The following is a 13146-nucleotide window of genomic DNA, read 5'->3' on the forward strand; positions in this document are numbered from 1 at the left end:
CACAGGCTGGTGTGGCCTGGGGTGCAGCAGGGTTGGGTACTCAGGGCAGCCCTGAAAGCAAATTCCCATCCCTCTGGCAGGAGTTTTTGGAGGAGCTGTGACCTGCTCTGGGTGCTGCCCACACCCACACCTGGGCTGTGGGTGTTGGGGTCACCCAGAGCACCGACACAGCCTTGAAGGTGCCAGATTTTGAAAGATTGGGCTGTTTCAGTGTGTTTTCCACTCAACCTCAGCCCAGGGGCCAAGTCAGATTTTGGGATTTGACACAAACCCAAAGGGAATGGTGAGCTCCCTTGGTCTCCCATTTGGGACAGGTGTCCACACTGCCTCCAGTGCTGCTTGCCCTGGGTGGAGGCTTTTGGTCCTGGGGAGGAGAAACTCCCCTGTGAGCACCTGCAGCTGTGAGCCCAGCATCCAGGGTGGCCAGGGAGAGCTGGAAACCCCCCAGGACACATCCAGGGTGGCCAGGGAGAGCTGAAAACCCCCAGGACACATCCAGGGTGGCCAGGGAGAGCTGGAAAACCCCCAGGACACATCCAGGGTTGCCAGGGAGAGCTGGAAACCCCTCAGGACACATCCAGGGTGGCCAGGGAGAGCTGGAAAACCCCCAGGATAGCTCTGTGTCCATGCTGGAGCAGCCTCTTGGAATGCACCTGGGTTCCCACAGGCTGCACATCCACGGCCCAGCACTGTGGGAACACCTCTGTGGGATGGTGGGGTGACATTTGGGGTTTGCCTGTGCCCCTCCCCTCCTGGCAGCACAGGCACAGTCACCTTCTCCCCAGCAGTGGATTCCAAAAGCTCCGTGTGTGTGTGTGTGTGTGGCTGATGTCTGGATCCGTGGTGTCCGTGTTGAAGGTGCTGCTGGTGCTGTCCATGGGGGTTTGTCCTGTCCTGTGTGTGGAGCTCTCCCAGGAAGGCTTGTGTGGCTTTCTGGAGGAGCTGGAGTTGCCTCCCCTCTCTCCCCCCAGGTGCAAAGCCAGGCCAGGTCTGTGCTGTGCCACAGTCCTGGGGAGCAGGGGGTGAATTCCCTGCAGTCATTTCCTGCTCTCCCTTCCCTTTGCCTGCCACCAGCCTCCTGTCCTGGGGACAGAAGAGCCCCGGTGCTGGCACCTTCAAATCCAGAGGGGGAAGGAGAAAATCCAGAATGGGGGAAGAGGAGGCTGGGAAGGGGCAGGAAGGCAGGAGTACTCACTGGCTGGATGGTGAGGAAAAGCCAGGGCTGGTTCCAGCCTTTGCCACTGGGTGCTGGCACTCAGGGGTATTCCAGGCAGTGCCATTCCCGGGCAGTGCCATTCCCGGGCAGTGCCATTCCCGGGCAGCAGTGCCATACCCGGGCAGTGCCATTCCCTGGCAGTGCCATACCCGGGCAGTGCCATTCCCGGGCAGTGCCATTCCCGGGCAGTGCCATTCCCTGGCAGTGCCATTCCCGGGCAGCAGTGCTGTGCCAGCAGCATCCCTGGGAGGTCTCTCCAGCCTTGGAGGCCGAGGTCTGGGTGTGCTGCTGCTCCAGGCCAGGCTGAGGAGCTGCTGGTGCCCTCCTGGCTCCTCTTGGGAAGCGCTTCCAAGGCCTGTGGATCCCTCCTGACACAGCCGAGGGCAGGCAGGGAGGCTCTGACAAGCCGTGGGAGTTTGTCTCCAATCTTTGCAGGAAAACCAAACCCCGGGAGCATCCAGAGCGGCCGGGCAGAGCTGTGGGAGCAGGGGGATGAGGAGAAAAGGGCTGCTCTGGCCTGGAGAAGGATCCCTGGGATCTCTGGTCCTTTCCAGGCCACCTCCACCTGCACACGAGCTGGCTCCAGGTGCTGTCCTGACCCTCGTGGGCATCTCCTGGGGTATCCCAGCTCTGAGGGCCCTGCCTGTCCCTGCTGCCTCTTCCCCATGGGGGACACGGGGACTGGCAGCAGGGACACAGTGCTGCATTTATGTCCCACCTCCTTCCCTCCTCCTCTCTGGAAGTGCCTGGGCTGGGCAAAATTCCACACTGGATGGAAAACTGCTGGCCCAGGAATGGAGGGTGAGGAGCCCTGAGCCCCAGGGCCCCTGACACTGACAGCTGAGGTTGCAAGATGGGGACATCTCTCCTTTCTCCCATTTTATTTACAAACAGGTATTTTCCTGGACAGCTGGAGGCTGGGAATGATTTCATTCCTTTCCTGTTTATATTTGGCTTTAAACAAATAAACAACACTGACGTGCTACCTACCGCCGCGGTGTGCTGTGCTGCTTGAGCTGCTCCCAGACCTCTGCCTGCACTCCTGGAAGGGCTCTGCTCTTCCCCGTGCCCCTGGGACGTGGCTGACCTGTCCCTGCCAGTGCCACTGTGGCACAGGGGCGACGCTGACAGAGCCCCCCGCCTGCCAAAGCTGCCTCCTGGGGAATCCCCCCTCATGGGGTCCCTCTGGGCTTTGTCCCTGCCCACCCAGGGGCACAGCCCGGGCAGTGCCAAGGCCGGGGCAGCCGGGGGGTGCGGGCGGGTATCCATGGGGAGAGCCGGGCCCCATCCCCGCGCCGGGAACCGGGGGCAGCGCCGGAGCCGGGAGCGGGGGCACAGCCGGGGGCTCCCGGTGCCCGCAGCGCTGCCGGGGCTGTTCCCTCCCGGGGGCTCCCGGTGCCCGCAGCGCTGCCGGGGCTGTTCCCTCCCGGGGGCTCCCGGTGCCCGCAGCGCTGCCGGGGCTGTTCCCTCCCGGGGGCTCCCGGTGCCCGCAGCGCTGCCGGGGCCGCCCCGCTCCCCGGGGGTGCCAGCCCCGCGGGCCCCGCGCTGCCTCGGGGCGGGGGCGCGCAGGGCCCCGGGGCCGCCGCGCCGCCGCCGCCTCCCCGCCGCGCCCGCCCTTAAAAGCGGCGGCGGCTCCGGCGCAGCGCCCGCGGCGGCGCTCCCGGCACGGCCCGGGATGGGCTCCGCGCACTCCGTGCCCGCCGAGATGCGGGAGCTGGCGGACAGGACGGGCTGTGAGTACCGGGGACCCGCCCCAGCTCATCCCCCCCGCGCCCGGAGCCCCCGGCCCCGCCGGACGGACGGCGGGACCCGCAGCGGACGCATCGCCCGGGGGTGCGGGACGTGTCACCCGGGGAGCGGCGCAGGAGGTGCCGCCCGGGGAGGGAGGGGGCGGACAGGAGATGTCACCGGGGTGGCCGGGGGCTGCAGGAGGTGCAGGGGGTGCGGGACGTGCCGTGAGAGCCGCGGGGAGGCTGCGGGGAATGTCCCTCGGGAGGGTGCGGAGGTGTCGCCTGGGCGCGGAGAGCGGGATGTGACACCTGGGGGATGCAGCGGGGGGAGGGTGCAGGACTGTCACCAGAGGGTGCCACCATGTCACCCTGGGCGTGCAGCCGTGTCCCCGCTGCCACCGTGCCACCAGCCCGGGCGTCGAGCGGCCACACGTGCGAGCCCCAGCCCGGCTCTGCCACCCGCGCCACCGCGCACGGAGGGCATTGTCCCCGCACGGCCGCTCTGCCCCGGAGCCACCGCGCCGTGACAGCGCCGGGGCGCGGGCTGGGATGGAGCCACCGGCAGGGGAAGGGACAGGGACAGGGACCCGGGGCTCCCCGCAGGGCCCGCGCCGTGGGACGGGGTGGCCGTGGCCGTCCTGGCAAGTGTCACCGCTCCAGGACCGGCAGCTGCGGGCACGGGATCGGGGAGCTCCTGGAGCCGGAATCCTCCCGCTGCGGCCGCGCTGAGCCGCTGCCCTGGAGGGAGGGCAGAGGGGCGGCTCTGCCCATGGCCACAGGGTCTGGTGACTGTCCTCAGTGCTGCTGCTGCTCCTGGGGTCACATCTCACTTCATCTCTCCTCTCCTCTCCTCTCCTCTCCTCTCCTCTCCTCTCCTCTCCTCTCCTCTCCTCTCCTCTCCTCTCCTCTCCTCTCCTCTCCTCTCCTCTCCTCTCCTCCCCTCCCCTCAGGCTCTTGGGGAGCCCGCGGGGTGCCAGCCTGGCAGCCCAGGGTGGGAGGAGGATTTTGGGGAACCCCCTGGCCCGGGGACCCTGCAGCGGCACCTCCGGCACGGGGACACCTGCCCGTGGGAGGTTCCTCCCCGGTGCCCCGCGGATCAGCCCCAGGGCAGGGCTCGCGAGGGCAGCACCCAAAAATCTCCCCGGAGCCAGAGCAGGGAGGGCAGGGGGAGCCGCGGCCGGGGTGCTCCCCCCGTGCTGTGGCTGCTGCCGGGGTCCCGGGGAATTCGGGGATGTGCAGCCTTGCTGCAGCACCCTGGGAGGAGCCGGGACAGGGCAGAGCCGCCTGCAGGTGCCCGTGGCTCCTTCCTTTGCCTTCTGCCCCATGGAGGGACCCGAGGGGCTGCTCGGGCCGCTTCCCCTCCCTCTCCTCTCCGGAGAGGGCTGCTGTGACCATTCCCCGCAGCCAGGCCGGTCCCGCAGCGGGGGCTGAGCCCCCCCAGTGCCCCTTTCCCTTTGCTCAAGCAGCACAAACCACACAAGGCTGGGAACAGCAAGCAGCTGCCTTTGGTTTAAATCCCATTTTTCCCCCGTTAGAGGAGGCTGCTGTGCTTGGACACGGGCCTGCAGCATCAAGATGCTTCTCAGGGACACGAGCAGCCTCTGCTGCCCTTGAGCCAGCCCTTCTTCCAGCAAAGCTTTTGCCTTTTCTGCAGATTTTCCCCTTTTTTTTCCCCAGAAAGCAGCCAAGCACTGCCACCTTTACAGGACAGAGCAATGCTGGGAGAGCTGCAACCCCCAGGATGGGGAAAGAGGGAGGAAAAGCCTCCTCCAGCCTTTCAGGGCAGCCCAACCGCGAGCATCTGACCCAGCTCTTTGTCCCCTTGGTGCCTGGGACATTTTTCTGAGAGATCAAAGCTTTTTGGTGTGCACCCAGGCCCCAGCCGCTTGGGCTTGGTGGCCCAGCTGTTCCCATGGTGACAGAGATGTCGTCAGGGCAGAGAGCAAAAGGTCACTCCTGCATGGCCAAAATTGGAAAGCAAAGCCCAGGGAAAGTTGCCATGGGGCAGCAGCAGAGCAGCAGCCAGGAGGGATGGGGGGAGACAGCATCCAGGGGATGGATCAGGGGCTCTGGGCATCCTCACCTGGGAGCCAGCGGGGCCGGGGGGGGAGGTAAAGGGGGTTTGAGGGGATCCTCAGAGGGGCTGGGGACACCCATCCTCGGGGGGCTGGGGACACCCATCCTCGGGGGGCTGGGGACACCCATCCTCGGGGGGCTGATCCACCCTGCCCAGCTGGGTTTTCCAGGCTGGTAACAGAGAGCTGAGCAGGCCCAGCCCCGCTGATCAATAGAGCTGCTATTTCCAGGCTGTGAAGCAGTGGGAAAGCAAAGGATGTTATTTTACCATCATAAAAAGGAGAGAGGGAGGCAGCTCAGCCCAGCCCTGACCCTGCTGTCTTGCTGTAATTAACCCTTTGCAACCCCTCAGCCGTGCTTTAACGTGGTTTTAGGTCTCTCTATGGTGCCAGGGGTGGCTGATTTCCAGCTGCTGGGGCAGCCCTGCCCCGTGCCCAGCCCCAGCCGGGGCTGCAGGAGCCTGTGGGCCCAGCCAGAGCCCCCAGCTCACAGACACAGCTCCAAAGCCCTTCCCTGCCTCCTGGCAATGGCCCCTGTCAATATTTGCTCGGGGGGTTAGAGCTGGGTTACAGCCCCTGCACAGCAGCCGGGGAAGATAAACTCCTGTGCTGGAGCTCAGGGCACTGGGGAGGTGCTGGGGAGCTCAGGCTGGAGCCCAGCACCCGTGGGGCTCAGAGGGAGCTGCTGGTGCCCCCTGGCAGCCCCGTGCCCTGGGATGGGGTTGGTGCATCCCTGGGGCAGTGCCCACCCCGATGGTTCGTGGCTCACCCTGAGCAGTGGCAGCAATTTCAAAGCCAGGCGTTGGTTTCGGGGGGCTGCTGTGCCCCCTCGGTGTCCTTTCCTCCTCCCTGGCAAGGGGAAGGTGGCTGCTGGCAGGATTTCTGATCCCAGAGTTATTTCCTGCAGCTGCCATGGCTGTGGATGTGGAGGAACCTCCTGGCTCCAGGCAGAGCCGGGGCAGGGCGAGAGGAGCTGCCTGGGCACAGCTCTGCCCACGGTGCCAACCACCCCAAAAATGCCAAGCCTGTTCCAGTGGGCTGGCAGCAGGGATCCTGAGCTGGGGGTGGGATCCCACTGTGCCATTCTGTGCCAGGCAGAGCGGGACAGGGAATAAACCAGCCCTTGGCACGTCCCTGCAGCCAGCACAGGGCACAGGGAGTGGGGGTGGCACAGGAGTGCCCAGGACCCTGCCCCAGGGCTCGGGGTGTGGGGACAGGCACAGAGGGGTGTCCCAAGGGTCCCTGGGGCTCAGCCCCTGTCACCTCTGTCCTCTCCCTGGCAGTCACCTCTGAGCAGATCGAGCACCTGCACCGGCGCTTCAAGCAGCTGAGCCAGGACCAGCTGACGATCCGGTACGGGAATCCCAGCCCCGGGCAAAATCCAGCCCCAAATCAATCCCAGCCCCGGGCAAAATCCAGCCCCACATCAATCCCAGCCCGGGAAAAATCCAGCCCCACATCAATCCCAGCCCCGGGAAAAATCCAGCCCCAAATCAATCCCAGCCCCGGGAAAAAACCAGCCCCAAATCAATCCCAGCCCCGGGCAAAATCCAGCCCCACATCAATCCCAGCCCCACATTAATCCCAGCCTCAAATCAATCCCAGCCCCGGGCAAAATCCAGCCCCACTTCAATCCCAGCCCTGGGAAAAAACCAGCCCCAAATCAATCCCAGCCCCGGGAAAAAAACAGCCCCAAATCAATCCCAGCCCCGGGAAAAAAACAGCCCCAAATCAATCCCAGCCCCGGGCAAAATCCAGCCCCACATCAATCCCAGCCCCGGGAAAAATCCAGCCCCAAATCAATCCCAGCCCCGGGCAAAATCCAGCCCCACATCAATCCCAGCCCCGGGCAAAATCCAGCCCCAAATCAATCCCAGCCCCGGGCAAAATCCAGCCCCACATCAATCCCAGCCCCGGGAAAAACCAGCCCCACTTCAATCCCAGCCCCGGGAAAAATCCAGCCCCACTTCAATCCCAGCCCCGAGCAAAATCCAGCCCCACATCAATCCCAGCCCCGGGAAAAAACCAGCCCCAAATCAATCCCAGCCCCGGGCAAAATCCAGCCCCACTTCAATCCCAGCCCCACATTAATCCCAGCCTCAAATCAATCCCAGCCCCGGGCAAAATCCAGCCCCAAATCAATCCCAGCCCCGGGAAAAATCCAGCCCCACTTCAATCCCAGCCCTGGGAAAAAACCAGCCCCACTTCAATCCCAGCCCCGGGAAAAAAACAGCCCCAAATCAATCCCAGCCCCGGGAAAAAAACAGCCCCAAATCAATCCCAGCCCGGGAAAAAAACAGCCCCACATCAATCCCAGCCCCACATCAATCCCAGCCCCACTTCATTCCCAGCCCCATTATAATTCCAGCCCCATTCTAATTCCAGCCCCACATCAATCCCAGCCCCATGGCAATCCCAGCCCCACTGCCAGGGCCACCTCCACGTGTCCCCTTCCCCGGGCTGCCAGTCCAGGCTGGGATTCTGAGTGTCCTTCCAGCCACCCCTGAGCCACCCCTGAGCCAGCTCCTGCAGCGTGGCCTTGCAAATATTCCCAGGAAAAACACACAGTGACACAGTGGCCTGGGAGCAGGGGCACTCCTGACAAACATTTCATCACTCCCCAGCTTTAAAATCAGTTTTGGGGAGGGAAAGGGGGTTGCAGTTGCTCCTGTCCCTCTCCTCGGTGGCTGCCCAGGGAACTGGGAGAGCTCCGAGCTCCCGCTGCTCTCTGCTCCCCGGGGTTATTTCTTGCCTCATTTGCTTTATAAATCCCAGAGAGCAAATGCCCAGCAGGGGCTCAGCACAGAGCTGAGGGGAGGGTGGACAGCAGGATCTCCTTGCTGTGCCTTAGTGAGCCCTGCTTGAGGCCTTTTTCCTGGGAAAACTCCAAAATCTGGAGCCATGCAAATGGCCCTGGGGTCATCCCAAGAGCTTCCCCAAGACCCATTCTAGTGGGATAAAATCCCTGAGCACAGACTTGCTCTCAGTCTGAACAGAAGATAAAAGGGTTTTTATCCAAAACTCCTTTATTTTTCTGTGATTTCTTTGGAAGGAAGGGTTGGGTCTCTCGGGGGCTGTCAGAGCTTCTCCCTCCTCCCACCCCCTCCCGCTCTGGGCTCTCTGTGTCCTCTTTGCAGCAAGGAGAACTTTGACAGCATTCCCGACCTGGAGTTCAACCCCATCAGGGGGAAAATCGTCCACGCCTTTTTTGACAAGCGGTGAGAACCCCCCAGCAGCCCGGGAGGGAGGATTTATCCTCCGGAAATGGGATGGGGCTGGGCAGGGACCTTCCCCCTAAGGGCCGGGGTGGAAAATGAGACATTTAAGCGGAATTTTGGGGACAAAGCAGAGCTTTGCTGGGGTGTGGTGATGCCGTGGGGGCTCCCCATCACTGAGGGCTCCGGCACCCCCAGGAACCTGCGGCAGGAGTCGGACGGGCTGGCGGACGAGATCAACTTCGAGGATTTCCTGACCATCATGTCCTACTTCAGACCCATCGAGATGAACATGGACGAGGAGCAGCTCGAGCGCTTCCGCAAGGAGAAGCTGAAATGTGAGGCTCTCCCCGGCCTTTGGGGCTGGTGGGAAGGGGCTGCCCTGACCCTGTCCCCCCGTCCCTCGCAGTCCTGTTCCACATGTACGACTCGGACCATGATGGGAAGATCACGCTGCAGGAGTACAGAAATGTGAGGTGGGCTCCCTCCTGCCCCGCGCCGCGCCCAGGCCTGGCCTGACCCTGTGCCTTGCAGGTGGTGGAGGAGCTGCTCTCAGGGAACCCCCACCTGGAGAAGGAGTCGGCTCGATCCATCGCCGACGGGGCCATGATGGAGGCAGCCAGCATCTGTGTGGGACAAATGGTGGGAGCCCAGCTGGGAGCGCTGCCCTGCTCTGCAGGGGCTGTGGTGCCACCAAAAATGGGGCTGGGAGGTGTCTCTGCTTCCCAGGGCGTCTCCCTGTGCCACAGCTGCTTTGGCTGGAGGGGTTTGTGCAGGCAGCAGCTTCCAGGGTGATGTTTTCTCATGAGCAGGGCATCACAAACAGCATCCCCTAAATCCCCATCCTTCCTGCTTATGGAAAGGGCTGCTCCTCTCAGCCGCGGGGGTTTGGGAACCAATCTGGGGCTGGCCATGGGGCTCAGGGCAGGAACCCGTGGGAGATGTGTCCCTCAGCCCTGGCCGCCCCTCGCCATCACCCTGGGGCAGCCGCGATGTTTCCTCTCCCCGCGGCAGGGCCCGGACCAGGTGTACGAGGGCATCACCTTCGAGGATTTCCTTAAGGTCGGTGGCAGCTCCGCGGTGGCCGCGGCGGGCTCGGCGGGGCCCGGGGGTGGCCCCGGCCCCGCTCAGCCCCGGCCCCTGGCAGATGTGGCAGGGCATCGACATCGAGACCAAGATGCACGTCCGCTTCCTCAACGTGGACACCATCGCCCACTGCTACTGAGGAGGGGCGGCAGCAGGAGGAGGAGGAGGAGGAGGAGGAGGAAGATGACCCAGCAGCAGCTCCATGACCGCTGACCCAGCTCCATGTCCTGTGACCCAGCTCCACGGTTCGTGTGCCTGTTCCACGCTGGGGCTGCCCTCTAGAAACATCAGAGGCTTTTATCTGTAATAAAAAGATATTTCTCTTTTTAGTCCTGGCTGAGAAACGCTCCGTCCATCCGTCACTCCGTGGTGGAGTGTTCCCCTGAGCCGAATCCCTGCACAAATCCCGGCTGCCCCATCAATCTGGATGTTTAGCCTCTGTGGGGAAGGAGCTGGCCAGCTTGGGCTGATCCCGGGCCGTGGGGAGGGGCGGGGATGGGGATGCCGAGCTGAAGGCAGCACCCTCGGCACCTGCAGGGGCTCCGCGTCCCACTCTGCGTCCTGCAGGGAAGGTGGTGGCAGCCGCACAAGGAATATTCCCAGTTTAATCCCAAACCATCCCCCCCGGCCGGAGGCAGGCAGGAGGAGCCCCGAGCAGCAGCAGGGACGCGGGGACGTGGGTTCCTGGCAGCCAGGCGCCTTCTGCCCCCACATGTTCCCGCTAGAACGAGCGCCGCGCACGGCGGGTGCTCCGGCTCAGTGACTGCCGGGCTCCAGGCGGGTTTCTGTCTCTAAGGCAGCCTGAGCTGGGGGGGAGGCAGGCAGGGAAAAAAGGGCAATGGCTATTTTTAGGAAAGCAAGGGGAAGATTTATTTGTTTTATCAAAAAGCAGCTTCCCCCGGTGACAGGGGCAGGCGCTGGGAGCGGCAGAGCCCGCGGGTGAGGCAGCGATGGGTGCGGAGCCAGCCGGCAGCAACACCTCCTCCTTCTTGCCCGCATTACCGGGGGTCTCTGCTCTGCACCCCAACACCCAGGGCGCATTTAGGGCTTCTGGCCCCTCCCAAGTGCCCCTGTCCCTTCGGAGCATCTCCCGGAGCCGCGGGGATGGGCAAGGGCAGCGCCGCCCCCCAGGCGCTCCTGGCCCGCGGGGACCCGCCCGGGGATGGAGCCGGTCCCGTTCCCCCCGGGAATGTCCCACGGAGCCGCGGGACAGCGCTGCCAGCGCCGCTGGGACTGGATTTGGGCTGGGCTGAGTGCGAGGGAACGATGGGGATGGAGCTCCGGCGCTCCCGGAGGAGCCATTCGGGCCCTGCCGGGCTCCTGGCGCTGCCCCCCAGCCTGGGCTGGGACTGGGGGCTCCGGGATTCCCCCGGCTCTCCTCGGGCCCCTCTGGGCACCCCCATGGCCCCGGCAACCCCTCCTCCTCCTCCTCCTCCTCCTGAACTTCTCCTCCTCCTCCTCCTCCTCCTGAACTTCTCCTCCTCCTCCTCCTCTTCCTCCTGAACTTCTCCTCCTCCTCCTCCTCCTGAACTTCTCCTCCTCCTCCTCCTCCTCCTGAACTTCTCCTCCTCCTCCTCCTCCTCCTCCTGAACTTCTCCTCCTCCTCCTCCTCCTGAACTTCTTCTCCTTCTCCTCCTCCTCCTCCTGAACTTCTTCTCCTTCTCCTCCTCCTCCTCCTCCTGAACTTCTCCTCCTCCTCCTCCTCCTCCTGAACTTCTCCTCCTCCTCCTCCTCCTCCTGAACTTCTCCTCCTCCTCCTCCTCCTCCTCCTCCTCCTCCTCCTCCTCCCCCGCCCTGTGCCGGACCCCCAGCGCTCCCTCCCCACCCCATGCACACGAGGAACGACATCCAGCTCCCCCCCAAATCCCCAGGTTCCCGCAGCCAAGCCAAGCTCCTTTCCCCGTTTTCCCACTAAAATTTCCATCCGGACGCTGCGGGGCCGCCCCGCTCCCTAATGCAGCTGCCGGCTCCGCGCTCCCATCACGGTCCTGGCTGCCTGCGAGGTCCTCTGCTGCTCCCAGCCGGGGCTGCAGGGGTTAACACGGATCAGGGTCCCGCTCCCCCTCCACACCCCGATTTCCTCGGAGGAATCACCCGGGAGGATCCGCACCGGCAAGGGCCGGGAAGGGAAAGCCAGGAGGAGTGAAGAGGATGGATGAGAGGATAATTATTATCCCTGGAGTTAATTAGCTGCCCCCGATATTCTAAGCGGCAAGGAAAGTGAGGAAGGTTGGGAAACAGAGGCAGGGACCAACACAAGTGGCTGCAGCGTTTTCCCTTTGCTTGTGTTGGGAATTCCCTATGGGAAATGTGAGTGCAGAGCAGGAGGAGGCTGGACAGGGCAGGAGAGAGGGAGGGAGCCGGGAGTGGAGCCTGATGCCAGCCCAGCAGAGGGACGGAGCTGGAGAGCCCCGGGGATGGGCAGGAGCATCACGCTGCACACAGCAAAGCCCAGAGAAACGAGGATAATCGTCCTGAAAATCACAGGGAAATCTGGCAGAGCCCCGGCAAAGCTGGCAAGGGCAGAGCTCCTGCCACAGCAAAATCCTGCAAAGCCCAGAGCTCTCCTAAAGGAAAATGGTTCTGCTGTGGGGCCAGGATGCGGCTCAGAGCCCGTGGCAGATCCCAGCCGTGGTCGGCAGAGGGTAATTGGAAATGGAAGCTGCCTTACAACACGCTGGAAATCTGCAGGGAGGCTGACAAAGGCTGGGCAGCACCAGAGGGAGCAGCAGCCCTGGGACTGGGGAGAGAGGGGGGCTGAGTGAGCCCAGGGCTGCAGGGCAGGGACCCTGGGCAGGGGTTGGCACAGGGGTTGGCACAGACTGCCCCATCTGCCCCATCCATCAGCCACACTGCACTTGGGGGTGGCAGCAGACACCGAACAAGGGGACACCTGGCCAGGAAGGGAAGGGAAGGGAGAGCAGGAGGCAGCACAGACCCCACAGCCATGCAGCCAGGGCAGCCACCTGCAGCTGATATTTTTAAGCTAAATTTCGGGGAGTTCCTCGTTCCTTTGAGTGGCTGAGGCAGGGGTGACAGAGGGAACCCCCTCCTGCAGCTCTCCCAGTAAGAGGAATTTGGTCCAGAGGCTGGAGGTCCACGCTTCTGGATGAAAATCTGCCAGATAAATCCTGTCCTGGAACAGGCCCTTTCCCCAGGTTTCTGCTGCTCAATCCAGCAGAACCTCCAGCCCTGCTGCCCACCTTCCCCTCTGGCAGCAGGGGGACACCAGCTCCAGGCACCTGGAGCTCCAGGAGCATCCACAGAAGGTGGGAATGAGCAGGCAAATGTCACTGGAGGAGAAGAGGGGACAGAGAGGACATGAACAGGTTCCTGCAGCACTTCAGAGCAGCTGTGGTCACCCCCCAGTGACAGAGCTGGGCAGGGCAGGAGAGCAGAGCTGGGTGGGAAAGGCCATGGGGGGAAGAAAGGGGGTTCAGAGACCCCCAGAGCACCTCACAAAAAGCACCTCCTGCTCCTCCTCCCACCACTCCTCAGATCAGGAGAGGGATGGCAGCCCCTGAAACCCCGGGGTGGCTCTTCCCCCACTGACTGAGACACCAGCAGAGGCACAGAGCACTCCTGGGCCCGTGCTGGGGGCTGGAGCCAGGAGCAGAGCGGGGCAGGGCGGATTTTCCAGCTGCCCTGCCCGGCAGGATGGAGTGCCAGGCTCCCCTGGAGCTGCTCCCTGTGGCACAGCCACAGCTCCCCTGCGATGCCACATTCCCTGTGCAGCAGGGATCCCCCTCACCAGGACACACACTTCGCTTCTTTTTAGCTAAGAATTGTGCCAGGCACATCCTTCTCTCTCTCAGGATTTTTTC

At 63.6% G+C, this 13146-nt stretch overlaps 1 protein-coding gene across 3 annotated transcripts; it reads left to right on the forward strand.

Moving 5' to 3' along the window:
* Positions 1-2860: 2860 nt before the first annotated feature.
* TESC (tescalcin) lies at positions 2861-9651 on the forward strand. 3 transcript variants are annotated; one of them, XM_085592963.1, is made up of 8 exons: positions 2861-3084; positions 6305-6374; positions 8159-8239; positions 8435-8574; positions 8646-8707; positions 8771-8878; positions 9251-9298; positions 9384-9651. In XM_085592963.1, exons 1-8 carry the CDS (start codon positions 2892-2894, stop codon positions 9459-9461), a joined length of 780 nt encoding a protein of 259 aa, XP_085449089.1. In that variant the 5' UTR covers positions 2861-2891; the 3' UTR covers positions 9462-9651. The 3 variants fall into 3 exon arrangements, with proteins under 3 accessions (XP_085449089.1, XP_021405433.1, XP_021405434.1); XM_021549758.4 differs by having other exon boundaries at positions 2861-2949; XM_021549759.4 differs by having other exon boundaries at positions 2861-2949; positions 8513-8574.
* Positions 9652-13146: the final 3495 nt, after the last annotated feature.

Source organism: Lonchura striata, chromosome 15 (assembly GCF_050655825.1).
Source record: "Lonchura striata isolate lonStrDom1 chromosome 15, ASM5065582v1, whole genome shotgun sequence".
Lineage (NCBI taxonomy): Eukaryota > Metazoa > Chordata > Aves > Passeriformes > Estrildidae > Lonchura > Lonchura striata.